The 24,959-nt window shown below is 43.1% G+C and overlaps 1 protein-coding gene across 1 annotated transcript; it reads left to right on the top strand.

Annotated features, from left to right (window-relative positions):
* The first annotated feature begins 19,108 nt into the window (after window positions 1–19,108).
* On the top strand, window positions 19,109–22,946 carry ID3 (inhibitor of DNA binding 3). Its single transcript, XM_083369032.1, has 3 exons — window positions 19,109–19,580; window positions 20,708–20,778; window positions 21,522–22,946. Exons 1-2 carry the CDS (start codon window positions 19,257–19,259, stop codon window positions 20,765–20,767), a joined length of 384 nt encoding a protein of 127 aa, XP_083225158.1. The 5' UTR covers window positions 19,109–19,256; the 3' UTR covers window positions 20,768–20,778; window positions 21,522–22,946.
* The last annotated feature ends 2,013 nt before the right edge of the window (window positions 22,947–24,959 follow it).

Below are 24,959 nucleotides of genomic sequence, written 5' to 3'. Positions count from 1 at the left end.
AAGGAAGGAAGGAAGGAAGGAAGGAAGGAAACAGTATTCATTACTAGAAGAAGCTATGAGGAAAGGCCAGGCCACATTCTCTGTGTACGAAGAAAACCAGGAAAGCTTCCCAGCTTATAACATAAATGGTGATGGGAAGAGCAAGAAAAAGCTGGAGGCAATCACTTATGCGAGCCGCTATAAAAGCACATAAACAAAACACTAGAGAACTGGCGGTTGCAGAAACAGCGTATGAAAACAGATTGGCGCTTGGGAGACTTGCATTTAAAGGAGCCCGCCAGCCAGGTGTCCTTAGCTGAGCTTGCCCTCCGATTCCATCCTCAAGCCCTTAATTTGGGACCACTGACCATTGTCTAGATGACACCAGCGCCTGGAACTGCTTTTTAGGTCTCTTTCAATGGAAGCGGCCCAAAGTGGGAAAGGATGGGGGAAGCTAACGGCATCTAAAATCTCTCTCTGTTTGTCCCTCCACCCAGCCCTGCACTCCCCCACCCCACTCCACCCCACCAGTGTTTTGTGAAGGGTTAATCCCCTCTCTAAACAATCTGCTTGAAACTCTCTCTGGGAAAAGATCTGACATTCCCCGAGGCTGGCTCCGGGTTTCCCAGAGACGGGTAGCCTTGACCATCGTTTTGGGCCCAGGGGAGATAATAACAAGAGTGGATGCAGCTGTGCGACAAGGATGGGAATAGAGGAGGCTCATCATAAAGAGAGCTGAGCCACCCCTAAAGAAAGGAGAGGAGGGGGGGGAAAGGAGACAGAAGGACTCTCGTTCAGTGCGCAGCGGCTGGTCTGAGATTTCCAGCTATCAACCGTTCAGGATGAAAAACTTGTGTGCAGGCTGTTTGCAGTTGATTGCAAGGGGCTTTGACTCCGTTACTGGAACGGATAATACCGGTTACTCATCTGGGGAAAAGAACAGCTTCCATCACAGATAGTCCTCGACTTACGACAGTTCATTTAAGGACCGTTCAAAGTTACCACGGCACTGAAAAAAGTGACTTACGACCGTTTTTCATAGCTATGACCTTTGCAGCGTCCCCATAATCACCTGATCAAAATTCAGACAATCAGCAACGGGTTCACATTTATTACAACCGTTGCTGTGTCCCAAGGTCGTGTGATCAACTTTGGCGACCTTCTGACAAGCATTGTCAATGGGGAAACCAGATCCACTTAACAACCGGGTTTCTAACTTAACAAACTTCAGCGATTCACTTAACAACTGTGGTAAGAAAGGTCGCAAAACGGGGACAAAATTCACTTAAGAAATCTCTCATTTAACAACAGAAATGTTGGTATCTATTGTGATCGTAAGTCGAGGACTGCCTGTATTACCTGTTTACATCTACATTCTCAAATTTGGGGTGCAGTGCTGGTGGGGGGACTGGGATCCTTACTTCCTGGGAATAGTCACGGAATAGCTTAAAAAAGCAAGTTTGGTCAATGGTCAAGGCGCCAGGCTACAAGCCAGGTGACCGTGAGTTCTAGTTCCACCTTAGCCAGGAAAACCAGCTGGGTGAACTTGGGCCAATCACTCTTGGTCTCATCCCAACCCACCTCACAAGGTTGTTGTTGCGGGAAAAATAGGAGGAAGGATATTAGGTATGTTTGCTGTCTTGAGTTACTTATGAAAAATAATTAAAGGCCAGATTAAAAAAATATTTTTAAAAATGTGTGACTGATCCATTTTTAATAAAAAATGAAAATCTTGGATGCCTAGGACCCATCTCTCTTCATTTCCGGGGCAACAGAAGAGGGGATAATTCTCTGTCCAGTGATGGAGAAAGTTACTGAAAGGAGTTGTGGTTTTCAGAGATTATTAGACTGAATGTGTTCTTGGGTTCAAGGACGGATAGAATTTTTTTTAATTCATTCAGCAGATTTATATAGCTGCCTGTCTCACAAACTTGGAATTTGAGGCAGTGTACAACACAACAACAGTTAAAGCTCCCTAACAGTCTAAAAGCAATAATAATAATAAAAAACAAATAAAGAGATAAAACCCAAGAAAACAGGAAGACAAACATCACTTAATCTTATACAGCCAAGTTGTAAATTGTTCCTGGGATCCCCAAGGCTGGTGAAAAAAACCTGTTTTAAAGGGTTTCTGGGAGGCTCAGAGAGACGGGGCTAATCTCATCTTGAAAGTGGCGGGAGATGTTCCAGAGAGAGGGGCCACAACAGAAAAGGCACCCCATCTGAATCCCACCAGGTGGAGACTCCCTTTCCAATGCTAACAATGAGGAGACTGTAGCTTGCAATGGGGACTTGAGGTTTCACTTCACGTGCCTCAGGTACTACCTCCTTAGTACAGGTAATCCTCGACTTACAACTGTAATGAACCCTGGAATTTCTGTCATCACACATAACCATTGTGCAATTTTACATCCTCTTTAAGGCAGTTGTTAAGTGAATGTGGTGGTTGTAAAACGAACACCGCCATCATAAAGCAAGTCCGTTCATTTCTATGGGCGTTGTTTACTGGAACCTGGCTCCAAAGGCCAAAAACCAGCATAACTTCATAAATTACTGCACAATACTGCAACTGGCCATATAAATGAGCCAGCTACCAAGCACCCAAAATGTGGTCATGTGACCACAGGAGGGGAAACCACTTACAACATAGGCAAGTTGTAAATACCTTTTTGGGATCTATCATAACTTCATCATAACCAGTCATTAAGCAAGGACTACCTGCAGATCAATAAATTACCTAAGGTAATTTAAATTACCCATTTCTCATCTGCCCCCATTGTGCACAAGTGCAGAGTCACATTTTGCGAACTGAAGACACACCAAGTTGTGCTTTACAGGAAGATCTGTAACAAGTCAGTGGGTGGTTATGAGTCTCGGTGGGTTAGCCATGCCTCCAAGTAAACCTCCCCCTTGTAAACTAGTTTTTGGAAAAAGAACTCGGAAGGTGGAATCAGAAGTAGTTTTTAATGGGAAAAGACATGGGTGGCTTGGTTTGGTTACTAATCTCAAATTCTTGAACATGTACACCAGCTTCCTGTTGGCAGCTAGTGCACCAATGCTACTCATGGACTTCCTGACTTTACAGCCAGATAAAGAAGAGGCCAACAAGCCAGACCTGGATAGCAAAAGATAGATTAACACTTGAACGGCCCTTGTGACTGTCATTCTTTATCCACCATGTGTACCTTTCAAAGTGGTGGTTTGGGAAGCTCTTCTGTCCTTGAGTTTACCAAGCAAATGTCAGTGTCAATCAGACTAAAAAAAATAGAATAGATGCAACTGGCTTGAAATCTGCTCAGCCCTGGCAAAGAACACGTCCACATGGATTCCCTGGCAGATCCATGGCTGATCATCAGGAGCAGGGGGGGGTCTATTCTATGGTTCTGCTGGGTTTGCATCAAGAGGCTGAAGAAGAAAAAAAGGAAGAGTAGTGGAGGGCTCGTTTCTCTCTTACTCTTTCTTGTTTTTGGATATCTTCTTCTCCCACCACCAATGGGAAGGAAATTATGCTTCCAAAAAAAGTGGTCTTACGTATAGTGGTCCCCAACCTTTTCGGCTCGGCAGACTGGCGGACGTGGTAGTGGTGGCGGCAGAAGGTTGGAGGGGAGGAGACTGTTTCACATGTGCCTGTGCCACTTTCACAAGTACAGCTTCACAGGCGCATGCTCGTCCACCACTTCCACAGCCCAGTTTCGAATGGGCTGTGGCCCAGCACTGGGCCGCAACCCAGTGATTGGGGACCCCTGGTCTAGTAAATCCAGCTCTCCTACAGTCCGTCAATGGCATGTTTCCCAACTTTCTCAATCGTTTTTTTAATTTTTATTTTTACTGATGAAATGCCAACCTGTTTTCTTGTAAGCTCTATGGAGGAGAAGTAAGGTGTCCATCTTGGCTTTAATTTACCCTTGTGACATTGCAAGGGTGACTAGAATTGCAGCCTAAACTCTCCTTCCCTAACAGCTGAAGGGAGAAGAACCCATCATTTGGCCCTTCAAACATTTCTTGGTGCCACAGGGTGTTTGCATTGCAACAGGTCACAGGGAGGATATAGTTAGTTCCCCATCTGGCATTGGAGCTTTTTAATCCCTATCCAATTGTCTCGGCTATCTTGTTTAGTTTGCCTTCCGGCTTTCTTGTGGAGTCAACACAGCAGCAGTCAGATGACAAGGAAGCTAAGGAGGCAGGTGGTTGAGTTGTCAAGGAGTAATGACAGGAGAAGTCAGGAGGAACTTTTAAAGAGAAGGAAGACATTAGAAAGAGTGACAAAAAAATGAACTGATCCCCTTACCAACTAAACCGGTATAAAGTGGGAAAGGATGACGTTGAAATAAATGGAGATCTGCCAGCAAACGCATGAGAAGACTGGACCTCAGGGAATCTTCACTCGTTCCAAAGAACACTGGGTGTGTCTAATGAAGCCAAGCCAAAGCTTTGAAGGACAATCTTTGACAGATTTCTCCAGGAAATGACAATCGCATTATTGACTTTGGTTTGTTCAGTAAGTTATTTCCCATGGACAAAGGTGACATTGTCAACAATGTAAGTCTTGAGTTTTCCAGATCTTCCACTAGGTGTTTACTTATGACCCAGCTCCTACTGGGGATAAGGCAAGACAAAGGCAACGTGTCCTTCCTTCTTCCGGAATATGCTTTTACTGCCCCGGCTATAACACAATCAATCTAAATAATCAAAGAGAGGTGTTGAATCTTTTGATAATCCATTTCAACAGAGTTGACAGGTCATCTCCAAAACCTGACAAGAAATACTTTTTCACCCAGACGTTGCTGATTTATGGAACTTACTGCCACCAGCTACACTGAGAGCTACCCCTTAAAATGACCTCAAACAGGTTGCATTGACCAAAGTTTGCCATCCAGGATGATAATCCGCAGTACAGTTGGCCTTCAATTTACAGCCATTCATTTAGCGACCATTTGAAGAAAAAAAATAGCACTGGAAAAAGTGACTTACAATCAGGATTCGCAACCTTATGACTGTCGCAACCCCCCCCCGTCACGTGGTCAGTATTTGAACACTTCGCAATTGGCATGCCTTTACAACAGTTGTGGCATCACAGGGTCATGTGATGGCCATCTGCAACCTTCCCAGATGTCTTCTGACAAATTAAGTCAATGCGGGAAGCCAGATTCATTTAATGAACATGTGGTTAATTTAATAACTCCAGTAATTTGCTTAACAAATGTGGTTAAAATAAGGTTGTAAACTCTCAACTCACTTAACTATCTTGCTTAGCAATGGAAATTCTGTTCCTAGTTATGATCATAAGTCAAGGACTACCTGTATAATAGCAATACATAACTTCTGGGTTTCGTTGAGTAACAACTACTGGGAAGCACCTTACCTTTGTGTTGTAATGTTCATACCGCACAACTCCCTGAGCACCTGTTGTCATTGGAGGGGATGAGAGTATGAATAATCTCATAGTGCAGGCGATCTTTGAATCTTGAAGCTGAGCTCTAGGTGAGAATTACAATATTCCCAGAAATAAACAATTGTGGGATTACCTGCAAGCAGGTATTCCAGACCTGAGCCAAAAATGTCACAGAAGATACAGCTGGCATTTTAGAATGAGTTAATTTTAATGAGAAATCACCCTAGGTCAGGGGTTTTCAAAAACCTGGCCCTTTGATGACTTGTGGACTTTAACTCCCAGAATTCCTCAGCCAGAAGTCCACAAGTCATCAAAGGGCCAAGTTTTTGAAGACCCCTGACCTAGCTGAAGTCACAATTCTGGTTCCAGATAATGTAGAACACTGTTTTTCAAACTTGGCTGCTTTAAGATGCGTGGACTGTACATCCCAGAATCCCCCAGCTAGCACCATCCAGGGAATTCTGGGAGGTGAATTTCACACGGAGTGGTCAAGTTTGAATAATGATGAAGAACCATCTGCAGCTTATCCCACCAAGGCACACTGGGATTCAAGCCCACAATCATATACTCTTCCATATCTCATAGAGCAGGGCTCTGTAACCTTGACAACTTTAAGACCTGTGGACTTCAGCTCCCAGAATTCCTCAGCCAGCTGGCTGAGGAATTCTGGGAGCTGAAGTCCACAAGTCTTAAAGTTGTCAAGGTTGCAGAGCCCTGTCCTAGATGAAGACTGAAACATGCTTGTTTATACCCCAATTCTCAGACAAAGAATCAATTCACAAGCTTCACTCACCCATGTTTAAAGCTTCTTCTTCTCCCAGCTATGTCTGCAGCGACTCTTCTGTGTAGCTCTGCTTTGTAATGATTTGAAAGCCAGTAAATTCTGAAATGCATTACTGAAAGTGTGAAATATATCTACTAATACAATGACAGATATTCCTTGACTTATAACCATTTGTTTAGTGACAGTTCGAAGTTACAATGGCACTGAAAAAAACGACTAATCACACTTATGACCGCTGCAGCATCCCACTGTCATGTGATCAAAATTGAGACGTTTGGCAACTGGCATGTCCTTAGGACAATTGCAGTGTCCTGGGATCATGTCATCCCCTTTTGTGACTTTCTGACAAGCCAAGTCAGTGAGGATGACCTGTATTGCCCAAAGCCTCAATGTTGAAGGTGTTTGTGAACCTTTTATCTAGATATGGCACTAGAGAAGCGTTTCTCAACGGTGGCAACTTCCAGATTGACAGATGTCCCCTCGCAGAATTCCCCAGCCAACATTGCCATTGCTCAAAATTCTGCGAGCTGAAATCCCAAATTGCCAAATCTGGGAAACTGCAATGCAGGAAACATTGATCCACCCACTGGGGGATTTTATTTCCATAGGTAAAGGTAAAGGTTCCCCCGCACATGCATGCTAGTCGTTTCTGACTCTAGAGGCTGGTGCTCATCTCCGTTTCAAAGCCGAAGAGCCAGCGCTTGTCCGAGGACATCTCCATGGTCATGTGGCCAGCATGACTAGACGCCAAAGGCGCACGGAACACTGTTATTTCTATAGGGAAGTAATTAAACTCCAGACACATAAGTAGACAGTGCCAACAACACTCTGTGCTGTTTGATCATCATCTCAGCCCTGGATAACAAGGTCCTGGTTGATCTTTTTGTTACAGAGTGTCCTCCACTCGCAATCATACGTTTAGCGTCCATTTGACGTTATGATGGCATTGAAAAAAATGACTTACAGTTGGTGCTCACACTTACAACCAGGCATCCCCAAACAGGCACATGATCACAGTCCAGATGCTTGGCAATTACTTTGTTGCAGCATCCTCCAGTCCCATGATCACTTTTGTGACTTCCAAGCCATGCGAAATCAATAGGGAAAAGCTATTTTCTTGTGAGGTCTCGCTTAACGACTGAAGCAAAAAGGTTTGTACAATTGTATCATCCAGGCTCTGAGTTATTGATGATATTGATTCTGTCCTATTGTCTGCAGAATTGATTAAGGAGAATTTTGCACATGATCCCTGGAAAATGTTTTCTGTTGCATAAAAGGGTATATAGGCCTGGAGGCATCATCAAAGTTGAGAGACGGTCCACGTCTTTCCTTTGAGATGGCTGCTGCTCTAGTTCCCATCTTCTGTACTTGTCTTTACGTTAAGTCTTTTTGTTTTTAGGTAAGTTCCTTTCGCCTTCTCCTCTTCCTCCTATCTTCTATCCATCAACCCCCTTCCGGAGCTGTGAGGCCATCTAAGGCCACCAATTGCACAACAGGAGAAGTAAATTAATCAGATGTATTTGCACAATGGCTTAACTGCCTTTAAACTTGGTGGTGGTGATAATTACAATCATTTGTGGCTTGGTCTATTGTGTGAATCTTGACCAATGGGTGGATTTAGGCTTCAGTGTACTAAGTAATCATTCAAAATGGATGGATGTTAAGAATCGAGTTAATGTTGGAGGTGTGGTAGTTTAGAAGCTACTTATTTTCACATGTGGTGGACTTGTAGAAATATAAAAGCTTTTTGGATTAAAATTTGGTGGAACATTCAAAAGATTTTTAAGAGAAAGATAAAGTTTTCCCCACAATTGTTTTTATTGGGTATTGTTGTAGATTGTGATGTTAAAGAAACTAACTTGATGTTGAAAATGATAACGGCAGCACGGTTACTGGTGGGACAATATTGGAAGAAGGATAGTTTGCCCACTGTAGAAGAATGGGTGTTTAAAGTTTCGAATCTTGCAGAAATGTCTAAGATTTCTGCTTATCTGAAGGATCATTCACAGGAAAGATATATTTCAGTTTGGAGGAGATGGATAAATTATATTCAAAACAAATATGGGACTAAAAAGTTCCACTTAGCTTATGAGTAGATTTTAGTGGGATATTGTTATTGGTACGTTGTTTGTAGTTATGTTAAAAGAGAGTTAAAGCGCATTATGAATTTGGTTAATTGTATATTATGCATAATTTTTATTTAGAATATGATTATTGTATCTATAATCCTGTATTTAGCTCTGGGAAGTGGGGGGGAAGTGGGTGGGTTTGGGGTGGGAGGGATTTGGGGATATATTGTAAAATTTTGTTTTTGTAAAACTCTTTAATAAAAAAAAGAATCGAGTTAAGGGTACTACATGAACGCAACTTAAAAATCGTATTTGCAGAGTAATTTCTTTCCTGTAAAGTCTCTCTTTTGGATTTGACCATTTTCAGATTTGAACAGGAAACTTAATAAGCTTTGATCAGGGGGCCTTGCTGCTCCCTAAGCTTGATTTTCTTGCTTCATTACCCAAACAATTAACATCATCAGTGCTAGTAAAGGAGTGTGATTTGCGGTAAGTTTTGATCCAAGAGCTAAGACAGGCCTTCATAAAGAATCTTTAGTTGCTGTCAAAGAAACCTTCCATTGTTAAAATCAGGTTTACAAGAAATGTGCCTCAGCAACTAGCAATCAACAACTACAGACAAGTCCTCAACTTACAACAGTTCATTTAGTGACCATTCAAAAATACAATGGCACTGGAAAAAGTGACTTATGACCATTTTTCACAGTTACGACCTTTGCAGCATCTCCATGCTCATGGGATTAAAATTCAGATGCTTGGCAACCGGTTCATACTTGACCACTGCTGTATCCCAAGGCCATGTGATCCTCTTTAGCAACTAACTTACCAGCTGCAGTGATTCACTGAAGAACTGTGGCAAGAAATGTCGCAAAATGGGGCAAAACCCACTTAACAAATGTCTCGCTTAACCACAGAAATGTTGGGCTCAATTGTGGTAGCAAGTCAAGGACTTCCTGTACTTATATTTAGATCTAGGTTTACCATCAATTAGGGAGAGCATCAAAACTGATCTACTTACAGTCTCTATCAAATCTGCAATCGGTTTATTAAGCCGTACATAAATCCATATTGACTGTTGCAGACATCAGCTCACTTTTCTCCAATACATTAAAAATGACACACAACTGTCCTATTTCCCCCTCTCTGCAATTTTCTTCTAATATTTAGATAGTGATTTGTACGTAGCTTTTTTTTAAAATTCCATTTATATCCCGCCCTTCTCCGAAGACTCAGGGCGGCTTACAAGCTTAGCAGTGGCCTTCATTCTATGTATATGCCTGCTTATTAGGGCTTTCACACACACCCCAAGCGGCATTATTACAAAGTCAGCTTAATTGCCCCCAACAATCTGGGTCCTCATTTTACCTACCTGGGAAGGATGGAAGGCTGAGTCAACCTTGAGTAGGGAATTGCATGTACACCAAAGGGGATCTAGATTTCCATCTACGTATTAATTCAGGCCGTGCAGGTTAGTTGCTTCATGGAACTGAACTGCAAAGCTCACACTGCCCTCACTTGGCTTTGGAAACCTTGGAGCGCTTACAGCAGTATTTTTCAAGCCAGGCCACTTGCAAGATGTGTGGTGTGGGCAAGTTCACACATATTAAAAGTGTCCAAATTTGAAAAAACACTAGAGCGTACGCAGGCAGTCCTCAACCTATGACCACAATTGAGTCCAAAATTTCCAGGATTAAGTGAAGTGGGTTTTAGGTGAGTTTTGCCCCAATTTATTACCTTTTGCCATATTTGTTAAGTGAATATTGCAGTTGTTAAGAGAATCATGTGTTCATTAAGCGAATCTGGCTTCCACCCCATTGACTTTGCTTGTTGGAACCAGCTGGGAAGGCTACAACTGCGTGATCACATGATCCTGGGTAAGTACAACTGTTGTAAATATAGGCCAGCTGCCAAATGTCCAAATTTGGATCCCACAACTATGGGGATATTGCAAGTCGTAAATCGTCAGGTCACTTTTTCCAGTGCCGCTGTAAGTTCAAACAGTCTCTAAATGTATGGTTGTAAACTGAGGACTACCTGTACTCTGAATTTCCCAGGAATAACGAGACAAAAATGAGATGACTAGGCTTGATTTCCTGCTTAGATGGGGAAAGGACACTGAATTCTAGTTCACAATTGCCTTGGAAGGGCAGGGAAAAAATGGGAACAACATTCCAGCTTGACCATGCATTGACCCAGAAGAGAGATCCCCACCAATTCTGTTAATCTCTCCCCTCCATAAAGGAAGCCAAAGTTAGTACAACTGTTAAAGCAACAGCACTGATAGGATTTTAGGCATGCAAAGGCTGCTTTTTTTAAAAAAACAGATCCCTTTAATGAGTAACAGAGAGGATGCACTGACTCGCATGAAAGCCAAAGTCCTTTTCTGAATCCTGTTTGAAGCCTGCACAGTCCCAATATTGATCACCTTCTATATCAGAGCCAGTGTCTTTCAGGGCAGGCACCGGCTGGTAAATGTGGCTGGTAAATGCGGGCTGGAGGGAGGGAGGAACACATAGCAGTGCTTTGCATTTCCCACAAGCAGCTGGTTTAATTTACCACTGTGGGAACAGAATGCTGGACAATGCTTTGATCTGCACCAATTCCCTAAAAAGTCATTTTTCTCCCATTATTTCCTCTAGATGTGAAGCTCTTTTGAGAACCCACTTAACAGGAGTGACATATATGCTTTAATATACTTTGGATGAAAAATAAGGGCTCGGTCCGCGAACATGTTAACACAGCACTGGGCTTAATGAACCTTACTTCCTAGAAATGAGGTGCCAGCTTGCAGAAAATCTTCCCAATGCTAAGCCATCCAAAGAAAGATCTTTTAACTGTAGCCAGGCTTCTTCTATCAGTTAGATTTGCACAACTGTTAGGGAGATTTACTTTTGTGTAGCTGTGCGCAGGATGGCATCGTCTTGCCCATGTTTGGTATGGCATTGATTGTAGCCGGAATCGATTTTTAAATCTGTTGGGTGCGAAACTGATGGGACAATGTCATTTTGGGATGTTTGTGCAAAATTCAAGCATGGTTTAAAGCAGGTGAGTCTACCTGGCGCCCTACTTACAGCCCTGGTCAGCTAGTAATTGTGTTCCCATGGAACAATTAAAAATATAAAAAAATAAAGTTTGTTATTTATATGCATAATATATATTTTATATGTGGCCCAAGACGCTTCCTGTTCAATTCATGCAGCCCAGGAAAGCCAAAAGGTAGGGAACCATGGTTTAAAACAGTGGCTCTCAACCTGGGGTCCACAGACCCATGGGGGAAGAGCATTATGTTATCACAAGGGGTCCATGAAGACTTGAAATCTTACTATTTAAATCTTGAGTGAAGTCTTAATGCTCCGTGGTCACAAAAAAGGTATTAAAGGGGGGGGGGTGTCTGTTGTGAAGGAAAGGTTGAGAACCACTGGTTTAAAGGAACCTATCAACAACAAAGAGAATAAAATTATTTGGCCCAGTCATTTAATCTCTCCTCCCTCATTTCCATCCTGTTTTAAAAGAACCAGTAATCATTCAAAGCTGAGAGTACTTTTTAAAAAGATTAGGCATTTGATTTGGAGAGAAAAAAAAGATTAACTCTCAAGAATTTCCCTGTTTAGAACTTGCTGGGGCTGGAACCATTTCTCACTTGTCTATGGCATCATTTCTTTGATTGCAAAGCTGCCAGGAATCCCAGTTCTGGAAGCCGGAGATATTCCCTCCGCCTCCCCCAAAGCCAGCATTCTTTTCCAAGAGTTTGAGGTTAGCCTGGTATGATCAACATTTATTCAAGAAATGCATTTCCACTTTGCTGCCCTTACTGTTGCACCATCTACCTTCCACTCCAAATCTGTCTTCCAAAATCACATTTTGGTAGATTAGAAAGGGGGGGGGGGAGAAAGTGCATCTATAAAAGTTCTTCTTTGACTATACAGTATTCCTGTCTTGCCACTTCTGTACTAAACACCTTAATCTTTGTTTTTTTTCCTCTCCCCAAGTTTTTTTATGTATGCATTATTAAGTTTTAAAGTACTTTTTTTTAAAAAAAAAAACCACAACTCAGCTTTATTTTGGCTGGTAGCTTTGAAGTCGTGTTTTATTTTTTCAAACCAAATGAACAAAATAATAGGATCATCATCAATTCCCATAAAGGAGCAACAGTACAGGCTATTTTGAAGCAGAAAACAAACCTTGTGGGCAGGAACAGAGGGGATTAGGGCAAATTGTCCAGGAGGCCAAGAAAAGCAGTGAAGTAGATAAATTAATGGGAGAATAAACTACCAGGGAAAAAAAATCCTTTGGAGAATGAAGCTGGATAAGGGATGGAGAAATGAAAGCCAGATTGTTTCCCCCCTCCCCAACCACCACCACAAAAAAAATGTATGTTGCATTATATATTTCGTTCGCGGGTGCTCGTTCAAAACCAGTTTTGGACAAATCAGACCTTAAAACAATACCAGGCCTTTCCTTGGGAATGGGAGGCTGGATTCAAACTCCAGGGCATAGGAGGGGGCTATCGGTTATCACTTCGAAAGCCAAAAAAGCGAACATTCATGCTTTTTAAGCCACTTGGCTTGAATTTTGCTCGTGATAAATGATACTCCGATTCTGTTTCTGATTATTTTATTTTATTTTTATTTTTTTTTTTTACTTTTTTGGCTCCGGAACGGGGCTGGCTTCCAAACTAAGAAAAGCAAAAGAAAGCAGCCTTCCATGCTTTTCGTTAAAACTTCAACGAAGTGCCCAGTTTTAGCAAGGGAGGGGGAGAAAGAAAAAAAAAAGCCGCCCTTGAAAAAAAACAACGCCTCGCCTCCAAACTTTGCGGCAAGGACTCCCTCTTCCTCCCCGAAGCCCCGCCCCCTCGGCCCTCCAGGCCCCGCCCCGCCCCCTCCTCATTGGCCAATCCGGGAAAGCAGGATTCGGGGCCTGAGCCGGCGGAAAGGTTGCCTTGGTCACCCATCCCTGTGTGAATGCATGACGTTCGCAAAGCTGGCGCCAGGCTGTCTGGAGCTGCGAGTTAGATCAACACAGCTGGAGGGGCAGAGACACAGCTGGGCAAAGGGAGCAGATTCCTCAACAAAAAATAGGATTGTGAGAAAAGTACTTAAACAAAAACAGTTCAAACAAAAGCCTTAATGACATCCTTTCATAAAAAAAATAAAAAAAAAACGCTTGCAGGACTTGTGCGGGGCGGGGGGGGGGAGAAGGGAGTTGGGAACAAAAAAGCGCAGGGATGCGCTTGGAGGGGCGGCCTGGCTGAACGGCTCCCGGCCCGGGAAGATCGGGCAGCCAAAAAAAGTGGCTCAGGAACGGGAGGGGTGGGGGTGGGGGGGAGCGTGGGCGCTGCAACCGGCCTTGAGCTGCTTTTTTTGCATGAGTTGATTGCAGGACTGGTAGAGACTCTAGCCCCCCCCCAAAAAAAACCAGATTAAACCCTGGAAGCGCAATTGGAGGCATCCAGGGGCTCCGTCGCCCGCTGCGGGGGCTCCAATTGTGCAGGGAAAGTTTCCCTGGGTGGGCTGCCTGCCTGCCTGCCTGCCTTCGCGCACTCATGGATCCAAAGGATAGCAAATGCGTTTAGGACCGGACTGCACATTTCTTAAAAGCGAGCGTTCCTCTTCGATGTATAGGAATTGCCGCATTCGCATTCGGGATAATGTGATTTTTTTTTTATTATTTTAATTTTTTTTATAGTCAGGGTTGGAAGGTGGGAGATGGAGGGAGCAATCATTCCAGGGTAGTCTAACTTGGTTGGGGTGCGTAGTTTTGAAAAGTTAACTTGAAAATCCCTACCATTTCCGATTTTGAAGCGAGCCTCACCCAAATCGGGTTACTGTACGTACTTCCGAAAGGCAGGTAGTCCTTGACTTGTGACCCCGATTGAGCCCAGTGTTTCTGTTAAGTGAAAACGGTTAAGTGAGTTTTGCCCCATTTTGCAACCTTTCTTGCCACGGTTGTTAAGTGAATCAGCAGTTGTTAAGTGAGTAGCACAACTGGTTTAAGTGAATCTGGCTTCCCCATTGACTTTGCTTGCCAAAAGGTGATCACATGACTCCGGGACACTGCAGCTGTTATAAATATGAGTCAGCGGCCAAGTGTCTGAATTCCGATCACGTGACCACGAAGGGCACTGCAGAGGTCCTAAGTGTGAAAAACGGTCCTAAGTCATTTTTTCCAGTGTGGTTGTAACTTTGAAGGGTCACTAAATGAGCTGTTGAAAGTCGAGGACTACCTATATAAGGATGGACTGGTGGATGTCTACATTGATTTATATATAGCATGTTTTTTTGCTCTCACGAAGCCGCAGAAGGTGATTTTGTTCAAAGTGAACTTAGCAGGGAGAGTTACAAAACTGGAAGTTGGGTTTTTTCCCCCCCTCCCTTGCAAAAAATGGAGGTTACCCTCAGGTCAATCTAGTCAGTTGCCTTTTTTTTGCTTAGCAGTGAAAATTGGCCAGCCAAAGAAAGGAATGGGAGGAAGAATGGAGCAGTTACTCAAATTTAAACCATTCAACCGGTTTGAATAACAAGCATGCATACTCAATCTTCTTTAAAACATTTTTTCCCCCAGTAACATGGACTGGAATCGTTTAAGGATGGTGGTGTGTCTCTCTTTCCCCCCCAGTGTATCAAAGTATCCACAAAGCAAAAGTTGATTTTTAAAACTTGAGAAATGTAAAGTGTGGGGGGGGGGCAAACTTGGAAAAGGATGATATCACAGTGTGGTGAGATAGTGAAAGAGACGGTACAAGTCTTAAGTAAGGACCAGAAAATAGCTTTATTTAGAGAAATTGTGGTAGACAAGAAGGAAGAGGAGAGAATTAATAGAGGGTAGATAGGCTGGATACGTTCTTCTGGGGAGGGGCAGCAATAATCTACCCCAGTTGTTTCAAAATTACACTTGAGACTGGATAATCACCACAGCAGCAAATGCTGCTGTAATTGCATATTTATTTAAACTATATGCCATTTTGTTTTGTTTATAACACCAAACAAGACCTTGCAAGCTTTGTGCATGCTAACCCATACCTTCGGATTTGGCAGCAAACTTCATTAAGCTGAATGGAATTTACTCCCAAGTAAATAGGAATGCAGTCTTACTCTTTATTTCACTTCCAAATAAACAAATGGGGTGGGGGTGGGAAAGTCCAATAATCAATTGGATTTATAAATTGTTGACTAATTACATTTTAGCATCCTGTTCAAGCAGGTGAGATACAAACCCATCTGCATTCACACACATTGTGTATGTCTGTGTGTACAAGGAGTTTGAATCAAAAGAATTTTGATTAATTTATGGTTCAATGCATTGTACAAACCCACAACATGGGTTTCAACATCTGGCCTTAAAAGACAAAGAAAAGTTGTTAAGTGAATCACTGCGGTTGTTTAAGTTAGTAACACGGTTGTTAAGTAAACCTGGCTTCCCCATTGGCTTTGCTTGTCAGGTGGTCACAAAAGGTGATCACGTGATCCTGGGACACAGCAACTGTCATAAATATGAATCAGTTGACAACCATCCAAATTTTGATCATGTGACCATGGGGAATGCTGTAAAGGTCATACGTGTGAAAAAGCCACTAATTTTCAGAGACATTGTAACTTTGGTCATTAAATGAACTGTTGTAAGTGGAGGACCACCTGTAAGGGCAATCAAGTTTCCAAATTTCCTGAAACATAACCTGCCAATTTAGCCTCATTTTTCCCATCCAGAAAATGGGCCTACAATGCAGGCTGAGTATTAGCATGGTGAAGACTTCCTTCTAGTGCAGGGCTCAGCAACCTGAAACAGTGAAAGAGCCACTCGGAACCGGTTCCCTCACAAAAGGAAAAACTGGGAGCCGCAAAAAATGTGTGCACATGTGCGTACATGCACGCATGCACAGAACAGGGTTTGACTGAAGAGTGGAGGCAAGGCGAGATATGCACCTACCCTGCATATTTGAATTGATTGCTTGAACTTTTTAGTCCCACTTTTTTTTTTTGGACTGCACATGGCAGAGGACCTGTGGTCTAGTGGGTCACAGATGACATCTCTAAATTCCCAATCATAAGGAAAGAGTAGGAAAAGGGTTTTCATGCTTTTAAAGTCAGCAGATCCCTTTTTGAAATAAAGTGATGATGCTCAAGAGGTTTAAGTCTACTTAAAGCAGCAGTCTCCAACCTTTCTGGAACCAGGGACCGGTTTCATGGAAGACACTTCTTTCATGGAAGACACTTCTTTCATGAAAGACCCAGAGGGGATGTTTTCATGCACAAGTTAGATCCTGCGCATGCGCAGATGAAGCTTCGCTCGCTTGCCCACTGCTTGCATGGCCCTGTTCCTAACAGGCCACACACTTGTACCAGTCCACCACACCAGTTGGGTTGGCGACTCCTATCATAAAGAACATGTGCATTAAAACAATCTCCCAGTCAGCGGTGGGTGTCACAGTCCCTAACAAATACATAAAATTCCAAAAGTCTGCTTGCGGTTGATTGTTGTATTTTTTTAAAAAACTGAGCATTGATCAATGCAATTTTAGCTTGACAGCAAACCAACTATCTTTGCAGACTCCTGTATTCTCTTTTCCCAACCTGGTACCCTCTAGCTGTGATGGATCATCTATGATGCCCCACCTACATGGTAGTTCCTGGGGTTTATGGAAATTAAAATCCTATATATCTGGTGGACTGTGGGGTGTGAATATGAGCTACTATGAGCTACTGTACACAATACCCAGTGGGCTGACAGATGACTTAAAAGATGTCCAGCATTAGCTTGCCAAGTTGCTATTTATTTATTTATTTATTTTAATTCCATTTATATCCCGCCCTTCTCCGAAGACTCAGGGCGGCTTACAAGCTTAGCAGTAGCCTTCATTCTATGTATATGCCTGCTTATTAGGGCTTTCACACACACCCCAAGCGGCATTATTACAAAGTCAGCTTAATTGCCCCCAACAATCTCCCCCCCCCCATTAGAATGATTCACTTCTGATGACACTCCAGTCATCTTACAAGCAAAAGGCTGACTTAGCTTTGGTTAAAAACAGTAGGATCACAATAGGCTAGTATTTGAGGTGCTGCTACAAAGAAGAAGAGGGGCGGGGGGGGGGGGTTGTCAACTTATTTTCCAAAGTACCAGAAGGCAAGACAAGAAACAATGGATGGAAACTAACCAAGGAGAGAAGCAACCTGGAATTGAAGAGAAAGTTCCTAACATTGAGAACAATTAACCAATGGAATGGCTTGCCTTCACAAGTTGTGGGTGCTTCATCACTGGAGGTGTTTAAGAAGAGACTGGACAGCCACTTATCTCAAACTGTGTAAGTTTGAACTAGAAGATCTCCAAGGTCCCTTTCAGCTCTATTCTGATTTATTGAACACATAGTTTGTTCAAACCACCCTAGAGCTTAACCATAATGTTTTTGGGGAACCCTATTGTATGAAATCACCCATGCGGGCTTAGGGTTATGGCTTGTTAAATAGACAATAGCTTGTTTCAAAATAAACATCTACTATTCATTATATCCACTATATTCAAATAATTCATAATTTGTGATAATTCATTGGCATATGCATCAAATCAAATCAAATCAAGAAACTCTATTATGGTATTTGACCAAACAGAAATAGTTTAAGGCAATAATTTGTTATTGGGAAAGGGGGAAAAATAATAGGACAATAAAAAGTTGTATAACTTGGTGAAGATATTTGGCCACCTGATAGGTGTGTGAGGGGTTATCATCCCTAAGTAAAGAAAAAATTATCTGCGTACTTGGAAATGATTGGGGTGATCAGAGCATGCATCACGGGGCATCAGGGAAAGGATGCATGTGTATTATTTAGAAATATAGGCAAGAGGCTTAGATTCACTATTTGTGTCAGATTATTTTGTGCCAGATTATTTTCCAGTTCATTTTATAGTTATCACTTTCCCCCCCCCCAAGGATAAAAAAAAAAGCTGGTTGCTAAAAGCCGCTTGCTAAAAGCTAAAATCTCTTAGCCGTTCCTCCCCTTGGGGCATTTATTTGTCAAACAAAAGATTTTTGTGTGCCATTCCCACTTTCACTGCACTCTCACACCACAGAAACTCATGTTTCCACTATCATTACTTTGGGACCCAATCTGTTTTCTCCATCATAACCTCAGCTTTCCCGGCAATTAATTTTCTTTCTTTTCTTTTTTTTTCTTTAACAAAAAAAAAAAAAACTTGGTCACAAGATAATTCCCGACGCCAGAAAGTCTGGAGGTCATATGAGTAGCAAATTGAGGAACAAGGCGGCACTAAGTCCGTACAAGTTTGCCTCCCCCCAGTGATGGAGTGGGTGGGGGGGGGGAAAGAGATGCAAAACCTTGGGAAACGCTATAAGCTTTTCAACGAGGAAAGATTAGGCGAAAAGAGGAAGGCAGAGAGAGAGAGGGGGGGGGAAAATCTGTCCGTTTTCTATGGTTTTTAACTATCTGGCGCCCCTCTCTGCTCCATTCCCCCACCCACCCCCCCCACCCACCCCCTAATCGTTATTTTAATGAAAAAGGAAAGGGGGAAGAAGATGCGATCGCCGTATCTTTTGAACATCGCTGGACTTCGCTGAATGGAAGCGGCGTGGGGAGGGGGGAGGGGGGAAAGGAGGGAAGCGCCGTTTGATGGCTAGCCCCGCCCCCTTTGCAATCAAGAGCTTCCTCATTCCTTTGATGTCCTTCGCTATGTGGTGTCCGCCGGAGCCAATAGAAAGCCGTTTGGCTGTTTTGAGCCGCCTTGCGAAACGTTCCATTCCAAACCTTTTCGCTGTCATCGGAGGGGGCGGGGCCGGGGCGGGGCGTTCCGGCTTCATTTGCATAAAGAGGAGGGGCCGGGGAGCCAGATGAGACAAAAAGCGTCGCTGTCAGCGCTGGCGCTTTGCTTGGGGGAAAAAAAAAGTGACTTAGAGCGGCTCCGGGTAGGAGATCTCGGCGGACAACCTTCCTCCGCCTCGTTGGGGCCGTGGCCTGTTAAGCGTTTCCTCGCCTGCCCCGCTTCTCCCGCCGCCCGTCCTTCTTCCCCCCCTCCCCATCCAAGCATGAAAGCGATCAGCCCGGTGCGGTCCGTCAGGAGCTGCTACGAAGCCGTGTGCTGCGTCTCGGATCAGAGCCTGGCCATCGCCCGGGGCAGCACTAACAAGAGCCCGGCTCTGGAGGAACCGATGAGCATTCTCTACGACATGAACGATTGCTACTCCAAGCTGCGGGAGTTGGTGCCGGGCATTCCGCAAGGCAGTAAAGTCAGCCAGGTGGAAATCTTGCAACACGTCATCGATTACATCTTCGATCTCCAGATCGTGCTGGAGGAGCAGGCGAAGAAAGGGCAGGATCCCTCGACCGAGGCTTCTCTGCTCTCCTTAAAAGTAAGGAAGGCAGGCGGGCAACCCTACAAGGGTGGCGGGGAAGGGGGATAGAAAAGACCCACGCAAGGTTAGGGAGAGTGGAGGCTTCGTCCGTTAAGGGTAAGAGTGCGCCCAAGACTCCTCATTCCTCCACCTTGTCGCTCTTTCCTACCCATCACGCTGGCTCGTCGAACTACAACACCCATCGTCCTCGGGAGGATGGACAATTGTACTATAACGTGGGGTCGTCCACTGGGCTCCTCGCTGACGCCGTCAGATGACAGCTTGAACGGCTTCTAGCAGCACTTTGCGCCGCTCCCCGTGCGCGCCACTGGGTCAAGAGCCGCTTCGTTGGTGGTGGGAGTCGGGGGGGGGGAAGCTTCATTATCCCGGGCTTGTCCTGGAACAAAAGCTCTAAGGAGTTTATATTTGGGCGAGGGGGAAAAAGGTGCTGAGGAACTTCCCACTTGCCTTGAATTTTTGATAAGTTATATTAAAAGTTGCAACTTCAGCGTTCAGTCTTGTCTGGGGTGGGGAGGTGGAAATGAGGGAGCCACTCGCAATCCCATCAGAAATTGGATTAAAATTTGCCCCTCAGAAAGGTGGATCCCTGCGGAAGGAAGTACAAGAACAGCAAACCTGGCTTTGTGATCTTGAGTCTCAAAATGTTTAGCAAAAAGCCCAAAGATTTACACAATTTGGTTCCAAGGAATAGACCTTATTGAAAGCAGACTTACTTGAGAGTAAGACGCCTTGAGAGTGATTACTGGTCATGTTTTCCTTAGGTAGGAAGCCCCATTAAAAAAAATCTAGATGTTTTCAAACAAACTGGCCCATGTCACTATCCTTTGTTTGGAATCCAGGATCTTTTGCGGTACTTCCAAATGGGTTCATTAAAGGTAAATACGGGATTTGAAATACTGATTCCATTCAACCAGTAGGTTCATCCAGGAGAGAGAGAGTGAGTGAGAGAGCACTAGAATCCTAGATCCTTTTTCAAAAGCCTGTAGCAAATGGGTGCTATTGGCAGAGAGAGTAGCAATGGAGAAATGAAAAAAAAAAGGCCTACAGGTCTGGAGATTGAGCTTTGAAGAACCTGGTGGTATATTTAAATGTTTAGTCAATATTTCTTCTCTTCTTCTCCAAAGGCAGCTGAGCTTGCATCGGAACTCTGCTCAAAGGAGGAAAGAACTCTTTGCCACCACTAAAGGCTTAACAGGTATGGCCAACTTGAATAAGACCTCCTAGGTACCCCATCCCCTCTCCAAACTCCTCCCTTGAGCCATGAAAACCTCTTGGAAATCCTACAAAAGGATTGAAGCCTTGTTTTAAGGGCTTTGCAGGCTTGGAAAACTAGGTTACCCACAGTAGCCTTATATGACTCCTCTCATGCTAAGAGAATGTGTCTTTTATGCCCCTTCTTCCTGCTGCCAATTCTGCAGCAGCTTGAGCTTTTTTTTTTTTTTTTGCCTGTAAATGGAGTCATTATTTTTACAATGTCATTCTTTTAATAGCTTTAAGTCTCTGCAGCTGCTTAAACAGCCCTGTTTGAAATGAGTGAATCAAGAGGCACTCTGCACTCGCCCGCTTTCTCTCTCTCCTCTTCTCCCCCCCCCCACCCTTTGGTAGTCAGGAAGACACAGCTCTACAGTTGTTCCCCCCCCCCCTCGGCTGGAATCTGTAATTTTAGATCCATCTGCAGAGAGTTCCGAAAGAGGAAAAAAAAGCCTGTGGCTCTCTTGCCTTTTGGCCCCTCCTGCTTTCCTTCCCCCCCCCCTTTTTTTTTTTTCCTTTTGGTTGTTTTGGCGCCAATTAGCCAGCCCCCAGCTTGAGTATTGGCGGCTGATTCCTTATCAGCTGGAGGTACATAAAAGTTTCCTTCCAGGCGCCAGGCTGTCTGCAGACCTGCCTCTGATCTGTTGCTCAAACTGACAAGAGCTTTTTCTTCCCCCACCCATTCAGGCTGCAGGTGTGGGATCCTGACACTGGGTTCTCTCCAGCGGAAAGAAAGGGGGAGGAAAAAAAGAAAGAAGGAAAAACAAGACCTTGACTGGAGGAACGAATCAGCTGTTCCAAAAACTTGGGCATCCTTAATGGACGGGACCTCCCTCCCTCCCGCCTTTATCTTCCAGATAAACTGTGGAACCAGATCATCACCCAAGGCAATTTCTCCACTGGGTCTTCCAATAACAACTCTTTTTTTTAAAAACAAAAAAACAAAACTTGTGTTACTTTTATCTTACATCAGCCTGAAAACAAGAAACTCTGCAGGCCCAGGAGTTGGGGGTGCCGGGGAAAGCATCTTGCCTTTTTCATTGTCAAATTACTCATTCATTGGATTGCTGCATTGCACAAGAAGGAATTCGGTATCCTAAAGCAGTTATTTGGCAAAGGTAGAAGAAAAGGGAAAAAAAAAACCTCTTGAGCCATCAGATTTGTACTTAACTGCCCATTGTTTGGGCTGAAGAGAGCTAAAAGAATGTGGACTTCATTCTTCCACAGTTGCAATGCTTTGGTGTAGAGATTTATGGAGAGAGCTGGTTTTTTTGCTCTTTTTTTAAAAAAAAATGAAGCAAAAAAAAATTGCAGATAAACTCAAGCTTGTTTGTATATTTTGGATTATAGTTTTTTAACGTCAGTTTGGGGTGGGGGCTGGGAAGGGGATGTAAGACTATGAAAACTGAACTCACTTGAGGTTGGTTGAGCCTCATGAGTTAAAATTGTTGAACTCTATAATAGAGATGACATATGTACCTTTTTTGGCAGGAAGGTGAATTTCTGTTTCCGAGAATTGTACTTGCTTTGTAAAAAAAAAAACAACCAAAAAAACTTTTTATAAAAGTTTCTTAATAAATTTTAAACTTTTTTTAATTTCTTGGAAATTTTTACAGGGTTTTTTTTCTGGGAGGGAGGAAAGACTAACTTAACATGCATGGACACATCCAAATATAGCTTGGTCACGTAATATTTCACATTGATGTGTAAGTTTAATGTGGTGCAATTGTTTCGTTGTGCTGGATGCTGAAGAAGAGATGTTTCAAAGGCACCATAATCACTGTAACTTCCTGGATCAATTATAATTCCACTGGCAATTATTTTAAAAATGATTTGAAATTTTAAAATACTGGCCTTAAAATTGGGAGGCAGCCAATCTGAGAAAAGATTTGGAGCAGTTTCAGCTTTTGCTGATTGCAGTAAAAGACGCTTAGCAAGGAGGATGTTTAGCAAGGAGGATCACTTTGTGTTATTAGGGCATTAGAGTAATTGCCAAATACAGCTTCTTGCAAACTTAAATTGGCAAATAAAGTACTCTAATATTAGAAAATAACATGATCTCTCTAGGGAACAGGCTGAAAATTTGTCAACCAATATTGAGCAACAAATCTGGATTTAGAAGTTGAGCAGGGCATTTGTGTTTAAGATTTCCACACACACCCCCAAAAAATTTGGTGTTGCTAATGTGAAAGTGGAAGGCAGATGTGAGGGAAAAAAGTTTTATGGTATGATGTGCAACCTGGCTTAATTGAACCACAGTGAAGCAAGCCTATATAATGCTAAACCTACTTGGAGATTTGGCTTCACTAACGTGTAGAGGATTTTCAGTCTCCAGTTTGGTCTTGCAGATTTGTACAGGTAGTCCTCAAGGTATGATCATAATTGAGCCCATAATTTTAAGTTGTGAAGTGAGAAATGTGTTTCTCACTTAGGGCTTTTCTTGCCACAATTGTTAAGTGAATCACTGCAGTTGTTAATTTAGTAGCATGGTTGTTAAGTGAATCTGGCTTGCCCCTTGACTTAGCTTGTAAGAAGCTCGCAAAAGGGGATCTCCTGACACCAGGACACTGCAACCGTCATAAATATGGGCCAGTTGTTCAAGCATCTGAATCCCTGGGGATCCTGTGATGGTCATAAGTGTGAAAAATGGTCATAAGTCACTTTTTCAGTGCCATTGTAACTTTGAATGGTCATTAAATGAACTGTTGTAAGTCAAGGACTACCTGTATAGCATTTAAAATAGGCCAGGACCCAGAATCTGCCCCATAAGCTTCCAGAGAAAAGGAGAGGTAGAAATGTTAATTAATATTGTAGTATAGTGTGATCTGTGATCTGGGCCATACAGGTAGAGAAGTAGAGGTTACATTTAAAATGTGATACGTAGTTGTGTTACAAAGTGGGCTAGTATTCAACAGGTCTTTCTTAAATGGTAATGCCAGGATATTTGCTGGTTCTTTTTTCCTCATCCTCTTGTAAGCTTAGAGCAGTAATAAAGCTATATGATGCTTAAAGTAATGGTGCAATAGGATGGACAAGGCAGATGACGGGATGTTGCCTACTGAGTTGCTTTTAAAGCAGTGCACCTAGGATAAAGTTACGGCGTACCTCAGTGAATCCAAACGATTGTGGTTTATTCAATAAAAGGAGCATATGATGGGTGAACAGGCCACATCTATAGTATTACTTCTGAAAGGTTCTGCATATATTAGGCTACAAAAATAAGTTGAAGATGCCTGAAGACATCTAATTTCCATTTATGTTTGGTTTTGGCCAGGAGTTGTTAGAACCAGCTACAAAGAGTCATTCAGTGCAAGTGTGATACCAGTTGCCAAGGATCCTAAATGCCCTGTGGTGAAAGTGAACTACAGATTCTGGGTTAAAAACATCTTGGAGTGGTAAAAACCCAGCAAGGATGCCATACTGTTTTTTGTTGTTTTTTTTAAATTTGCCCCCAAATTGATTTAGAGCATTTGGCAACTTTTAAGACTTGTGAACTTCAACTCCCAGAGTTCCCCTGCTAGCTGGGGAACTCTGGGAGTTGAAGTCCACATGTCTTAAATGTTGCCAAGTTTGGGGACCCTTGCTTGGTTTAGACTAGAGGACAACATTTTACTGCAATATGAAACTGTCCAATGCTATGTTGGTTGTCTTTATAATGGAAATACTGTAGTGTGATTTATAAGCATTCCCAGAAAACTCTGCAAAGAAAGAATTTATGCATACAATAGTTAAAAAAATGTTTGGTAATGTTAGGAGAGGATAAGAAGGCTTGAACACTTTCTCCAGCCTCACCCTGCCAATATTACTGACTGGTTTACAGCAGTGTCCTCACCACTTTTAAGACTTGTGGACTTCAACGCTCAGAATTCCCCAACTTGCAAGAGGTTGAGAAATGCTGCCTTATGGCCTTGTTACTAAGGAGAAAGAAGAGAGGGCATGGGAAATTGCAGTTTAATAGAAATTATGCTGGGACTTGTAAAGATGAGAGGGGCAGAATCCTGGCTGGCTGGGGAATCCTGGGAGTTGAAGTCCACAGGTCTTAAAAGTTGCCAAGATTGAGAAACATTGGCAATATGAAACACCAGCCAATATGATAATGCCTCTTCCAGCATTCACACCAGCTTC

This window comes from Vipera ursinii, assembly GCF_947247035.1.
Source record: "Vipera ursinii genome assembly, chromosome: 9".
Classification (NCBI taxonomy): Eukaryota; Metazoa; Chordata; class Lepidosauria; order Squamata; family Viperidae; genus Vipera; species Vipera ursinii.
This window is presented reverse-complemented; position numbering and strand designations above follow the sequence as displayed.